Raw genomic sequence first — 15,690 nt, forward strand, 5'->3', positions numbered from 1 at the left:
TCTGTCCACCAACAGATGAATGGATAAACATGGTACGTACGTACAATGAAATATTATTCGTCCTTAAAAAGGAAAGACACTCTGACACGTGTCCCAAGGCAGATAAACCTTGAGGACATTATGCTAAGTGAAGTAAACCAGTCACAAAAAGACAAAGACTCTAGGATTCCACTTAAATGAGGTACCTAGAATAGTAAATCCATAGAGACAGAAAGTAGAATGATGGCTGCCAGGTGCCACTGGGAGAAGGAAATGGGGAGCTGTTTAATGGGCACTGTTTTGTTCTGAAAGATGAAAGAGCTCTGGAGATGGATGGTGGTGATGGTAGCACAACAGAGTGAATGTACTGAATACCACCAAACTCTACGCTGAAAAATGGTTAAAGTGGTAAACTTTACATTATTATTATATTATTTATATTGGTATTTTACCACAATTTAGAAAGTTTCCTAAAAAGTCAAAGGAAGTACCAACTATCGATACATGCAACTTGGATAAATCTCAAGGGACTTATGCTAAGTGAAAAACATAACCCCAAAGGGTTAAATACTGTATTATTCTATTTATATAATAGTCTTATAATAGCAAAATTACAGAAATGAGAAAGATTAGTGGTTGCCGGGATTTGGGGAGGACTAGGGGAGGTGGTAGATAAGGCTATAAAAGGGCAACGGAAGAGATCCTTTGTGGTGATGAAAATGTTCTGTATTTTGCCTATAGCAAGGTCAGTATCCTGGCTGTGATACTGTATTACAGTTTGGTTTTTTTAAGATTTTATTTATTCATGAGAGATACATAGAGAGAGAGAGAGGGAGAGACAGCCAGAGACATAGGCAGAGAGAGAAGCAGGCTCTATGCAGGGAGTCCGATGTGGGACTCGATCCCGGGTCTCCAGGATCATGCCCTGGACCGAAGGCAGATGCTTAACCACTGAGCCACCCAGGCATCCCTGTATTACAGTTTTTGCAAACTGTTACATCTCGGGAAAACTGGGTAAAGAGCATATGGGACCTCTCTGTGTTACTTCTTACAACTGCATGTGAATCTACAATTACCTCAAAACAAATTTTTTTAAGTTAAACTTTTAAAAATAGCCAAAGGATCACATTATTATATATCATACAGAAAGAAGATAGCCACTTATTCATTCAATAATGCCATAGATACTTAAAAGTCAATTAATTTGTCTTAACTATGAGCACATCTTTTTGGTAGGGAAAAAAAACATCTTTTTTGTTTTATTTTGAACAGCTATTTTATTAGAATGAGTGCTTTGGGGTTTTCCTATGGCTGATCCAAAATAATCAGTTTAAATACTAAGATAATTTTACAAAATAGAAATCATGGACGTACAGATCCATGCTAAAGAAAATTATGTTAAGGTCCTAAACGGTAACCATTCTAGATAGTGACCAGACTCTAATGAACCCTTACAAATTACCTACTTTGTGCCATACATTTTTTTCACATCTCACTTTAAATTCCCTAAATAAAAAATACATAAATAAATAAATAAATAAATTCCCTAAATAAAAATGTAAATAAAATCAGCAATTCATAGACAAAATCTCACAACTCTTAACAGTCATTAATTTTTTATTCCAGAAGGCTCTTCTGGCTTTGGGTGGATTTTTAGAAACTCTGTATTTAAATAGTGGAAACTCTTAAAAAGTAAAAAACAACAACAATAAAAAACCCTCTTAAGATGTAATTTTGTTTTCCATATGCTTATTAATAATAAGAGGATAGGGAGGCACCTGTGTGGTTCAGTTGGTTAAGTGTCTGCCTTGGGTTCAGATCATGATCTTGGGGATCCTGGGACTGATCAACTGATTGGCCCCCTCTGGGAATCCTTGCTCAGCAGGGAATCTGCCTCGCCCTCTCCCTCTGCCCCTCACCCCTGCTCCTGTGCTCACACTCGGGCTCTCTCAAGTAAGTAAATAAAACCTTTAATGAACAATAATAGTAAGAGGACAGGTCCTTGGAGATATGAAAAGAACTGGATACAAGAACCCTCCCCACAATGAAGGGTATGACCCAGAGGGCTTCTCATCCAGGCATGTTTATCACAGGTGTTCTTGGGGATCTTTGCCAACTTTTCCCTATGCCACCTAACCTCAAGCAGAACAAATCTTACTATGTTCTCAGGACAAGGGTTTCCTCTCTCTGCTTCCTCCACCATAGCCCCTCTCTGACAAGGTAAGCCTCTGGCAGCTATGGCTGTGTGGTACCAGCGCAGAACACAGAGCTTATTAAGCCATGAGATGGGGTACGCGTCAAAGGGTGACACAGGATGAACTGGTGGGAATTTTTCCAGCCTCCTGTGCACTTGGAATCTACATAAAGTGCTTAGCAAAAGAAGCACTGAAGACTTTCCTTATCTGGGCCCCTGCTCTGGGGAATCATGGGGTTATAATTAGAGATGACGTCATGGTTTGGCAAATCCAACAAATCTTACATTCCTATTCATTTCCGTAACTAAATTGATGTTAATCTCTTCCCATTTTATTCACCAAGGATTTATGGGATGGTAATTACTTGTACTCCACCCCCCACTCACTGTTCTCTTGCTTCTCATCCAAACTTCTTGCAATGTAAGGATATCAAGTTACCCACAGAGTTTGAATTAAGCGCCTGTGGCTGCTTCTGGATAAGAATCCTGGGGAAATAAACTTCCCTAGAAATTTCCTAGTTTGTAGGTTTCACAAACCCAGAGTCCACTAGAAAGAAGAGTTCTTTCCAGGCATAATATTGAGTTTTCCCCTGGGAGTTTTTTTTTTTCTGTCTCCTGCTTATTCACATTTCAGTGTATAAATGCTCAAAAATAACAGAAAGGACAGATTCTTTATGAATCTCTAAGTTAAATTATATTGGTCTATTCCTTATCAATGGGCTTCAGACCAAAGCCCAATTTCATTTCATACCCTAATGTTTTTATCTTTCCAAAGAAGTGTCTCCTGAAGGTCAAACACCTCTTTTGTCATGGTGTCTATTTTCTGCTGCATTCGTTGATTCTCCTGCAGAGGAAAGGGGGAGAGAATAAAAGAGCAGAAAGAAAAAACGGTCGGGGTCCGAGGGAGGAAAACAGTATAAAAAATAAAGCTGATAAAGAAATTTAACAAAGGGAGAAAGTAAGTCTGTGATGAACAAGAGAGGCAATAGTTGCTCACTAAAGGGAAAGATGACATCCAGTGTCTTGGCCACAGGCCTCCCGCTGGCTTGCCCCAGGGGAAGTGGGAAGAGCTGCTGCAAACACAGCTCTGAGGCAGCAAGCCAGCTAGGGTTTCTGTGTACATGCAGCTCCATGTGTGTACTCTTCGTCTGATTACTGCCTTTTCTCCAAACATGGAACAACTTCTAGAGAAGGAAATTCAGATTTGCTTAGGAACACATGATCCTTATCACAGAGAACAAGCAGTAGTTTTAAACTTTTTTTTAAGCAGAACTAAAAATACAAGACATATCTCAGTTTAATCATTTTGAATTTGTTAGCAGAACCTACAACAGCAAGAATATCATGAATTCGAATGAACAGTCATATTTTTAGTTTAGTTTTTTAGAAAAACTAGAATTTAGCATGTAGCAATTCTTAAAACAGTTCTCCTTAGGCAACAAGCCTCAATTTATACCCTTTACTGTTTAACAGGTTTTCTTTTAAGAATTATTAGTAAATGATCATCTCCCATTTTCCCTACTTACACATTTCTTATATACTTTACAATGAAAGACCAAAAGGCATTATTTTGTCATATCCAAGGTTTTCGGTTATACATAGACATAGGTATTAACATCTAAGAAATGCTAATTCTAAACATAAAAACTCCTAAAACTAAGGTCTTTTGACACAGATAATGGCACATGACAAACTGGAACATCTACAATATAGTAATACAGAGGTTAAATTTTGTATATCCAGCACCCTTGGCTTTTAAAGAAACCAGTGACAAGTTATGGGAATCAAGCATTATACAATTCCTCTTAAGCATAATCATCAAATTAACTTACCCAATTCTGACTTAAGCTACTGAATTTGAGAAGCAGCTGCCAAAGTAGTTTTATTATTCGTTGAAATCAAAAGTGGGGGAAAGTATATATCTTAATTAGAAAAAGAAATAATAAGTGGCTGGCATATTGACACACAAAAAAGAACACAAAAAGCCAAAAGAGAGGAATACACATTATTTTTAAATACCAGCAGGATACAAAATTTAAATAATATGCTTCATGCCAAAAATGGAAAAACTAGGACAACTAACTTCAGATGTAATCTGATAATTTCAAAGGGTTATGTGTCTGCCTTTAGAATTCACAAACTCTACCTGCTTTCAGCCAGCTACATTCAATCATTCTCAAGAATGAAGAAAAGTAACACAAATCCACATACAGAAAAGTAGTCATTTCTTTTCCTCTATTAAGGTTTTTGCGGGATCCCTGGGTGGCGCAGCGGTTTGGCGCCTGCCTTTGGCCCAGGGCACGATCCTGGAGACCCGAGATCGAATTCCACGTCAGGCTCCCGGTGCATGGAGCCTGCTTCTCCCTCTGCCTGTGTCTCTGCCTCTCTCTCTCTCTCTCTCTCTGTGTGACTATCATAAATAAATAAATTAATTAATTAATTTTAAAAAAAAAGGTTTTTGCAAGTCATTTACAGGGTGAGAGATTAGTGGGGCAGGTCATTGGAGGAAGAGAGAAAGAGGGAGCAGAAAAAAGTGGGGGCAGGGCAAGTCCTGAGCAGCAGGAATATGGATGAGTAGGAGTGTGGTGCAGGAGGCATCTCCCAGGGATCATTAGGAGCTGGCCTTCCTGAAATCATTCTCATGTCATCAACATTAAGTTAACATAAGACACCTTTGATAACCACACCAAGCCAGTGGGCAGGATCCTGTCCCAGCATACTTATAAAACATGAGGAAAAACCTCAAGAGGAAAACCACATTAAAAAAAAAAAAAAAAAAACAGATGCTCACGAGGTAGCAGGAACAAAAGGATAATAAAGGCTTTTCAAAGATTTCTTGGTGGACCCTACTGGTTTGCATTCCTGGGATGCTGCCAACACCATGGCACTTGGGGTTCCTCCAGCAGCACAACCTGCCAACCTTCACCTTTTTGTATGTAAGGTGTCTATCTTGAGTAGTCCTTTCCTTTAGCCGCCTCAGAAAAAGATCTGCCTCAGTCAAGATCAAATGTCTCACTCCCCAAGAATCCTGTCCCAGCAGACAGCATTCACTACATTCCAAAGATTAATGGTACTTGTAATTTTGCCTTTTGCCCATTTTCTAAGATATCTTTAGGAAAGAATATGCTTAGGAATAAAAGATAATTACAAAAGCTTTTGCTATTGCAAGGGGGAATGTTTATAAGGTTGGTAGCATTAATTTTTTAAGCCTGACTCTATGTTTCATGTGTGTGAAATTTTAGGGTACAGCCAAGATGAAGAGACAAGGAAACCGTGGCATTTTAACTCCCTTCCCTTCCAACATACACTCCTTTGTCACATTCAATGCATTTTGTTCAAAATTAAGTATTTCACAGTTCATGCACATACCTCAATAAGCTCATCTCTCTGTCGAAGGCCTTCTTTAAGTTCATCCATCTTATGCTGCAGCACACTACACATATGTTTCTGCCTTTCTAACTCCTGTTAAGAAACAAATGATACAACTGACACAGATAATGGCACATGACAAACTGGAACATCTACAATATAGTAATACAGAGGTTAAGTATGACCTCCAGAAACACACTTGGACTTCCCATGCCTGATAACTTAGAAAAATTCTGCAAAAAAAAAAAAAAATTCTGTATTCTATGGAAAGATTCAGAAAATTAACATTTTTCATCTCCTAGGACCATACATCTAGAAAATCCAGACTAATGGGTGGCAAAATTACTAAGAACAATGAGATGACTTAATAAAGTAACAGGTTATAAAATTAATATGTAAAATTCAATAATCTGGGCGCCGGGGTGGCTCAGATGGTTAAACGTCTGCCTTTGGCTCGGGTCGTGATCTTGGGGTGTTGGGATTGAACCCCAAGTCAGGCTCCCAGCTCAGTGGGGAGTCTGCATCTCCTACTCTCTCCCCCCTCTCACTGCATCCCTCTGTCTCAAATGAATAAATAAGATCTTTAAAAATAAATAGATCAAATTCAATAACCTTTATAAGTATAAAAATCTAGAGAGAAAACAACAAATGCAATATCAAAGAATAAATTTTTATTTATTTTTTTTCAAAGAATAAAATTTTTTAAATGCATGTGTAAACTTACAAGAAATATTCAAAAAAAAAACAAAAAAAAAACAAGAAATATTCAAAATCAATATGAGGAAAATCATATAAAATATTCCTGAGGGACAGAGAAGGAGAACCAAACAAACAGAAAAGCACACCATCTTCTTGGATTAAAAAAACCTCAGTATCATAAAAATGCCAGTTCTCCATCAAATTAATCTACACATTTAATGCAGTCCAAATAAAAATACCATTAGGCTTTTTTTCTCATCAGAGATTGATAAATTGATTATAAAGTTTATTTGGAAGAAAAATATAAGAAAAAACAGCCAGAAAAAAATACTAATAATGAAGAAAGCTAGCCTTACTAGATATAAGGCCTATATAATTAAAACATTGTTTGTAAGGCCTTATGAATACAGACAAAAGTAGAATAGAAAATCCAGAAATACACCCAGTTACATGTGCAAATATATTAAGCAACAACAAAACAAAAGGGGCATCCCAAATCAATAAGAAAAGATAAGAGTTTTATGTTAGTGAGGCTGATATCCACCTCGCACTACAAACCCGGACAAATTTCAAATGGGTTGGAAGTTTATGAAAGGAAGACACAGAAGGAAAGGATATAGTTACTTGAGAAAAAAAAAAAAATGAGTGAATTCCTATAACCCTAGTAGAATAATGTCATTAAAAAAATGACCTAAAAATCCACAAGCAAGAAAGGGAAATGGATAATAAGTTAGACTACATAAAAACTTTTGAATGGCAAAAGAAACTCTAAGCAAAGTAAAAACACAAATGATAAACTATGGGAAAAAATTACACCTTATATCAGAAACAAAAGGTTACTGTCTCTCTGTAAACCCACTTTGATGACTCCCTAGCCATCCCGACAAAAATGCAAGATTTATGTACTACATCATTTTTGCAGGACTAGTTTTAACAGCAAAAGACTGCAAATAATTCAAATGTCCATTAATAGGGAACTGATAGAATAAACTATACTGCAGTGCACACCATGGAATAACTATGTAGTAATACCAAAGAATGAGGAATACCCACAATCATAAGGTGATAAAGAGCAAGGTGGGAGTAGTATTTATAGTATGCTACCATTTTTTTAAGAAACGGAGGATAAAAACATACATATTTGTATATATTTTTTCAAATAGCAAAATATATTTACCCTTTTAAGCTAAAAAATGGAAGGATGAAGCATTTGATTTTAAAAATCCCCTCAAGAAATAGGGATGAACAGAAATAGACAAGTGGCTTCTTTGAATACATTTTCTTTGCTGATTTGACTTCAGATATAAATATCTTATGTAACTGTAAAACGAAATTAAAGTGAAAGAGCAATTCCTGATGAAAGCAATGCAAGTGTCCACAGACAGATGAACGGATAAACAAAATGTGGTACATACATACAATGGAATATTAGGAAGGAAATTCTGACACATGCCACAACACAACATGCATAAACCTTGAAGACATTATATGAAGGATAATAAGCCAGTCATAAAAAGTCAAATACTGTATGATTTCACTTTTATGAGGTACCTAGAGTAGCTAAACTCAGAAAGAGAGAAAAAGAAGAACAGTGGTTGCCAGGAGTTGATTGGGGGTGGGGAGTGGGGGGTGGGGAGGAGGGTAGATAGTTATTGTTTAATGGGTTCTGAGTTTCAGTTCTACAAGATGAAAAAGTTCCCATTGCACCACAATGTGAATATACTTGATATTACTGAACTGTCTGAACTGTAACACTTTAAAATGGTTAAGATGGTCAATTTGTTATATATTTTTTTACCACAATTAAAAGCAAAAATAATTTAAAGATAAAAATTTTAAAGCAATTTCTAAGTATAGAAAATAAAATGCAGTGAGCCTAATTATATAACCAGTTAGCAGCATAAGTACAGAGAAAGAAACTATTTCAAGTAACTTTTCAAAACAATGGCTGGACTATAAGTAGTATAGCAGCAAAATAACAACCAACCAAAACAAAACAAAAAAACTTTTAACTATTTTCAGTAATTATGTCATTTGTGGCAACATTGGTATTGCTATTCTGAGCACTGTGGGATAGAGCAAAGAGAAGAGATTATAATGTAATTACTGTCACCCTCAGTGACTTTGAGAACTGGCAGTGGGAAAACAGAGATATACATATGTAAAACAGAGGGTAAGGAAAAATGCTGGAATCCTAAACACGAACTAGAACTACCAGCATAAATTTATAATATATTTTGACTTTAAAACAAAAAAGTACCCCACATAAATATTTCCCCGATACATCCACTAAAGAGCCTTTATAAACAGTGATCATCTTAATGGCAAGAGCTCTCTAGCACCCACACTGCTCCACTAAATGAACCAAGGCTCCCTGGACAAACAGCTAATTCCAGATCTGGAGCAGGAAATGTACCAGATGAGCCTGGAACTTTCTTGTGCTAGATACCAAACAATTTATCAAAAAAAAAAAACAATTAGATTCATGTCAAAATCATTCAGAAATCAACCTGAAAACATTCATATTAAAGGTTGAACAATTTGAAAATCAAGAATAATAAAAGCTACAATGAATTCAAAATCATCAAATACTTGTATTCTTGACTTCATAATGATTTTTTAAAATTTTTTTCTTATTTAAAGATTTTATTTATTTATGAGAGACACACACAGAGAGAAGCACAGACACAGGCAGGGGGAAAAGCAGGTTTCATGCAGGGGCCCAATGTGAGACTTGATCCTGGGACTCCATGGTCACCCTGGGCCGAAGGCAGACGCTCAACCACTGAGCCACCCAAGGCGTTCCCATAATGATATTTTAAAATATTTTTAAGTTGTATCTGATAAGGAACTTTTATCTAGAATATATAAACTCTTTACAACTCAATAATAAAAAGGCAATCCAATTTAAAAAGAGGGGCACCTGAGTAGTTAGGTAGGTTAAGTGTCTGCCTTCCACTCAGGTCATGATCTCAGGGTCCTGGGATCCAGCCCCACATCAGATCTCCCAACTCAGTGAGAAATCTGCTTCTCCCTTTCCCTCTGCCCCTCCCTCACTTGTCTCTCTCTCTCTCTCTCTCTCTAATAAATAAATAAAATCTTTAAAAAAAAAAATAGGCAAAAAAAAATAGGCAAAAGATCTGAATAGCTATTTCTCCAAGGAATATATGAAGCATATGAAAATCTACTCAAAATCATTAGTCATAAGGAAAATACAAATCAAAACCACAGCTGCTAGGAAGGCTGTAAAAAAAAAAAAAAGACAATGACAAGTGTTGGTGAGGCTACGGTGAAATCAGAACTCACATACACTGCTGGTAGGAATGTGAAATGATGTAACCACTGTGGAAGATGGTCTGGCATTCCTCAAATGGTTCAACACAGAGTTGCCATATGACCCAGGAACCCCCTCCCAGGTACACACTTAACAGAAAGGACAACATACACAGACTTGTACACAAATGTTTACAGCAGCAGCATTCACCATAGCATGTGCATCATGTGTATGAACACACAAATGAACAAACAAAATGTGGTATACCCATACAAAGGGATATAGTATTAGACCATAAAAGATAGTGAAGTATCAACCATACTACAATACGGATAAATGTCAAAAAATATTTAAGCTAGGGGTGCCTGAGTGGCTCAGTGGTTGAGCATCTGCATTCGGCTCAGGTCATGATCTCAGGGTCCTGGGATCAAGTCCCACATCAGGCTCTCCACAGCCTGCTTCTCCCTCTGCCTACGTATCTGCCTCAATCTCTCTGTGTCTCTCATAAATAAATAAAATATTAAAAAGAAAGCTAAGCTAAAATAAAAGAAGCCAGCTTCAAAAGACCACACATCCTATGACTCCACTGACTGCAAGTTTAGAACAGGGAAATCTACAGAAACAGAAAGCAGATGGATGGTTACTCAGGGCTGAGGGGGCAGGTGACTGAACAATGAGAACTAAAGGAGCCAAAGTTTCTTTCTGACGTTACCAGAGTACTCTAAAACTAACAGAGGTTGCCTGCACCTAACTGTGAAGACACAAAAGGCCCTGAATTGTACACTTTAAACAGATGAACTGGATGGTATGCAAATTATTTTAATCCACTTTAAAATAATAAAAAAATAAAACAGTCATGATAAAATTAGTACATCCTATTTTGCAACCCCTAATTAACAGATCGAAGTGTCCAACAACAGCACTACAAAAAGAAAGAGCCATACATTGGGGTCTCCTGCCAGAAGATAATCCTTGAAGCAGACTTGCCAAAAATGCCGCACCTATATTTGGTTAAGCCTCTAAACCCAACTACCTGTTTACAGAAAATACAGAAGAAAAGGGAACACGTTAAAGACACCAGAGGGATGAAACAGCAAAATCCCTAAGGCTGTTGTGAACTTTTAAGACAAGAAATTCAGTCTCTTCGACACACAAATTGCGAGGAAAAAAAAGAGAAAGGGATGAAAGGAGACCTATAAATAAAAAAGAGACTTAAAAGACACGACAACTAATTCCAACCTATGGAATTTATCTGGATCCTCAAGGTCTTTTTTTATTTTTTAACTATAAAAAAGAAAACCACTTAGGACATTTGAGACAATTAAAATTCTAACAATGGCTGGACATGTAGTATGTAGGAATTATTCTTAATTTTTCAGATGTGAAATGGTCTCATGGTTATAAAAAGAGAGGGAGTCCTTACCTAAACTCATATTAATATATGAGACCCTGAGGACTTGTCTCAAAGAACAAGAGTAGGGGAAGTGGACAGGGCAAAATTGGCCATTGGTTGATGGTTGCTGGGGACAGATGATGGGTTTATGAGGGTACAGAGTAGTCAACTATTCTTTGTATTTTTAAAAGCTCTAATAAGACACTTTTTAAAAATCTCAGATAAGAAAAAAAAGAAAAATAATCCACTACTAAAATAAATAACTACTAAGAAAATAATATAGAGACATTCCTAATGAGGCATTCTTCCACAGAGTAGGTATAGAGACAACTTTAAAGATACAGTTATAATCCCAGCAGAAAGCACCGAAGACTTAAAAAATTGAATTAATAGCATTGTTGTTGTAATTGAATGGTCCTTCTTTACCCTTTCCTTCTGAGCTATAATGAAACATACCTGAGTGCCTAACCTCTCTGTAGGCCTCTGAACATGAACATTCTACTGCATGAGGCAGTATCTATTTAGAAGAAGAGCTCAGGGGCATCTGGGTGCCTTAGTCAATTGAGCAGGTGACTCTTGACTTAGACTCAGGTCATCATTATTGCTCATGATCTCGGGGTCCTGAGATCAATCAAGCCCCGAGTTGGGCTCCACACTCAGCATGGAGTCTGCTTGTACCTCCCCCACTCTCTGCCCCTGCTCTTGCTCAGCCTCCTGCACTCCTGCATGTTCTCTCTCTCCCTCAAATAAATAAATAAATAAACAAACAAATACATGAATAAATGAAATCTTTAAGAAAAAGAAAAAAGAAGAAGAAGAGCTCAAAGAGAAGGTACACTAGAGAGACACTATTACAAGGTCTTCACCATTTGGGTACTTGAAGTAGATTTACAAAGCATTTAAAAAGCTTATGATTCTTTAAGAAAAGCATAATTTTTTTACATAAAAATTAAAAACCAGGGGCCCCTGGATGGCTCAGTTGGTTAAGCTGAACCAGGTTGTGGGCTCAAGCCCTGCATTAGGCTTCCTGCTTAGCAGGGGGTCTTCTTCTTTCTCTCCCTTCCCCCAATCATACGCGCACGCACCCGCGCGCTCTCTCTCTCTGCTCTCAAATAAATAAATAAAATCTTAAAAAAAAACTCAAAAACCATAGCTCTATGTATACTAAGACATCTCTAGATATCAGAAGATGATAGAAGGAAAAAATAAAGTTGCCTAGTAAGTTAGAGATTTGCTTTTGTTTATTTTAAAAATGCTCAAGGGCATTTGAGAAGATAGAAAGATAACTCATTTTAGTACTGAACATTAAATACTTACCATGGGATTTTCTTCTATTCTACAAGAAACAAAGAGCCAGAAATAGATATGAAAAATGCATGGAAAGGCAAAAAAGGAGTCCAAGGACTCTACATAAAGTATGACAGTTCAGAATTCAGAAACTGACCCTTGAGAAACAAGAAGAATCAGAGGAAACCACCTATGCCACCAAATCATAGCTTCAATGAGCCCTGTCATACAGTATGAAAATATCCAGAGGTCTCTTTTTCATTTATAGAGACACAAGTCTTCTTATCCTAACATTTTTTTTAACAGACTTTATTTTTTAGAGCACTTTTAGGTTCATGCAGTTGAGTGGAAGTACAGAGTTCCTATAGACCACTGCCCCCACATAGATAGAGCCTCTCCTACCTACTATCAACATCCTGCATCAGAGGGGTACATTTGTTACAAATGCTGAGCCTGCATTGACATATCACAATCACCCAAACTCTATAGTTTACATTAGGGTTCCCTCTTGGTGTTGTATATTCTATGGGTTTTGACAAATGTATAATGTAACCACCAATATAGTATCATACAGAACAGTATCACTACCCTAAAAATCCTCTATATCTGCCTATTCATCATCCTTCTTTCCCCCAAACTCATCAAACATTTCCAAGCACTTTTTAAACAAGACCAAAACAGACTGGAATGAGTATTTTCAGTCCTCAAGGGAAAAAAATTCCCATTAGAGTCTATAGTATTAATGCCAGTCCCTTTGAGATTAGATTAACAGCTTCTCTCCCTTCATGTTACTGATGTTTCTAACAACTTACCAATGCACATTTCCTAAATTATTTTCTGGGCTTTTTATTTTTGCAATGTAGTCACAACTCATTTTTTGACAGTATCCTTTTGTCTTCTGCTTAGACTGACATCAACACTTTAAAAGTCCAAATCCAATAAGAGAACCCAATTTGTTCTCTGAAGTTGTCAAAGGGCAAATCTGACCTTGGACAGTGGCTTTTATTTTCCATCTGCTCATTTTAACAATATAGCTTACAGACCTCTAAAGAAAACATCTGTTGACGTCTAATGCATGTCTCCATCCTGCTATTTTTAAATAACTGGTTAAAAACTTCTCTTCAATCTTTTAGAAAACAGATTATTTTGAAAAATGATAGAAAAGAAAACAATGAACTGTCTCACTCAAAGTCTTTGGAGCTTTGTAGCATTCCAACCCATTAAAACAGGAAGAAATTAGTAATTCACTATAACTGTTCCAATTAAGAGATAGAAAATAAAGATAAAACTTGAGTTGCATTCTAGCTTCAAAAAATGAAAGAGGTCATAAGATTTTCCTTAGGAAAATTAGATTTTATAAAAATGTAAAGAGGAAAATATTTTAAGACCTGACATCTCATATTGTGTCAACTTCCTTGGACCAGTTTTGACTGAAGCTTCAGTCCCAGGTATGCTGCACTCTTCCATCAAGCCCAGCACTTGTGAAAGATCAGGTTCTAATTTTCTGACCCAGGAAAAGGGATGATACAAGATGCACAATTACCTTTGATTTTTCTTCATTTTCTCTATAAAATTCTGCCATCTGTTCTTCCTGTTCTTCAATAACATCCTTGAGGGTGTCTACCTGGTAGATCAAATTATTCTTCTCATTGTCTAACTGTGCGTTGGAAACCATGGCTTTCTTGTATTTTTCTTCCACTTCGGACAAAGATTCCTAAATGAAAGTCACAGCCATCAGCCTAATATCTAAAATATGTTCACTGCTTATATGCAATATAACAGGAAATGTAGCACTGGCACAAACACATGAAGATGCACTTTTGCAAAATACAAGCAGTTGGGGAAACTCCTTGTTTAGTAACATGCACATGAAACAGAAGGATGGTAATAAGCCAATTATGCCAGGATAAGAATTTTATATGCTCTCTGCTATCCAAGAAAACAAAATCAAGCAGCAGTGTAGCCTCTGAAAGATGTGGTGGTATATAGACCACATGTATCTATTAGTCATAAAATGAAGCATCATCAGTGTTTTCAGAAATGTTACTCTTGTTTTTAATAAACTGTCTGGTATTCAGAATGAATTGATACAACATATATAGCCTCTCTTTACATAAGAAAACTCAATATTCATTTGAATTTTGCTGCTTTCCAGACATCTGTTTTCAGTATTTTCCTGTTGTGCATAATAATGCTAATGTAAATGCATAAACATTTTTTATAACAATTATTCAAATTATGGTCATTCTTAAATACATAAGCAATACAAAAATGATTATTAAAAAAGGCAAAAAAAGAGCAAAATTTTATAGAATTCAAAGTTTTCTACTTAAAACAGCTTACAAGTCTATTTTTTAATATCAAATTTGGTAGATTATTACTATCTAGTAACAATTTTTAAGGTTAAAAAGAATGTTTTACATAGAAAAAGTCATCACTTCTAGAAATAAATTTTAAAAATACTAATGTAAATGTTCAACAAACCAAGATCGAAGACACAATACTGACAGTCCAGAACCCTTACATTTGTGATTAACTGACTTTTGATAAAGGTACTCCGACAACTCAATGAGAAAAGAATACTTTTTTCAACAAATGGCGCTGGGATAACAGAATACCCACATGCAAAAGAATAAAGTTGAACTCCTACATCACACCATACACGAAAATTAACTCAAAATGAATCAGAGACCTAAATGTAAGAGCTAAAATTATAAAATTCTTCAAAGAAAACAGCACTAAATCTTCATTACCTTGGAGTAGACAGGAGTAGGTTTCCTAGATACAATACCAAAAACACTATCAATGAAAGAAAAAACTTCATCAAAATGAAAAACTTCTGTGCTGGGCAGCCCGGGTGGCTCAGCGGTTTAGCGCCATCTTCAGCCCAGGGTGTATTCTGGAAACCGGGGATCGAGTCCCATGTCAGGCTGCATGGAGCCTGCTTCTTCCTCTGCCTTTGTCTCTGCCTCTCTCTCTCTCTCTCTCTCTCTCTCTCTCTGTGTGTGTGTGTGTGTGTGTGTGTGTGTCTCATGAATAAATAAATAAATAAATATCTTAAAAAAAAAAAAAGACTTCTATGCTACAAACAATACCATCAAGAAAGTACCAAAAAAAAAGATAGCCCATACAATGGGAGAGAATATTGGTAAATCTTGTATCTGATTAGGTGCCTGTATCCAAAACATATAAAGAACTCTTACAAGACCATAATAAAAAGACACATAATTCAATTTAAAAATGGGTAAGGATTTGATTAGATATTTCTCCAAATAGGATATGAAAATGGACAAGAAGCACAGGAAAATAGGCTTAACATCATTAGTAATTAGGGAAATGCACATCAAAACCACAATGAGGGGCACATGGGTGGTACAATCTGTTAAACTTCTGCCTTCGGTTCAGGTCCTGGGATCCAGCAAACTCCATATTGGGCTCCCTGCTCAGCGGGGAGTCTGCTTCTCCCTCTCCCTCCCTCCTTCTCCCTCTCTCCCT

At 36.6% G+C, this 15,690-nt stretch overlaps 1 protein-coding gene across 14 annotated transcripts in view; it reads right to left on the reverse strand.

The window, feature by feature from the left end:
- LRRFIP2 (LRR binding FLII interacting protein 2) overlaps nucleotides 1-15,690 on the reverse strand; it is a 109,077-nt gene that overhangs the window by 15,726 nt on the left and 77,661 nt on the right. For 10 of the 14 annotated variants that reach the window (XM_041734278.1, XM_041734284.1, XM_041734285.1 and 7 more), the window contains 3 exons: nucleotides 13,739-13,909; nucleotides 5,543-5,635; nucleotides 2,925-3,017 (listed from right to left, as the gene is read on the reverse strand). In XM_041734278.1, the coding sequence (XP_041590212.1) occupies nucleotides 2,925-3,017; nucleotides 5,543-5,635; nucleotides 13,739-13,909 (357 nt within the window). The remainder of the gene's footprint in view (nucleotides 1-2,924; nucleotides 3,018-5,542; nucleotides 5,636-13,738; nucleotides 13,910-15,690) is intronic. The other 4 variants (XM_041734287.1, XM_041734286.1, XM_041734291.1 and 1 more) reach the window with 1 other exon arrangement.

Source organism: Vulpes lagopus, chromosome 19 (assembly GCF_018345385.1).
Source record: "Vulpes lagopus strain Blue_001 chromosome 19, ASM1834538v1, whole genome shotgun sequence".
NCBI classification, from domain to species: Eukaryota; Metazoa; Chordata; class Mammalia; order Carnivora; family Canidae; genus Vulpes; species Vulpes lagopus.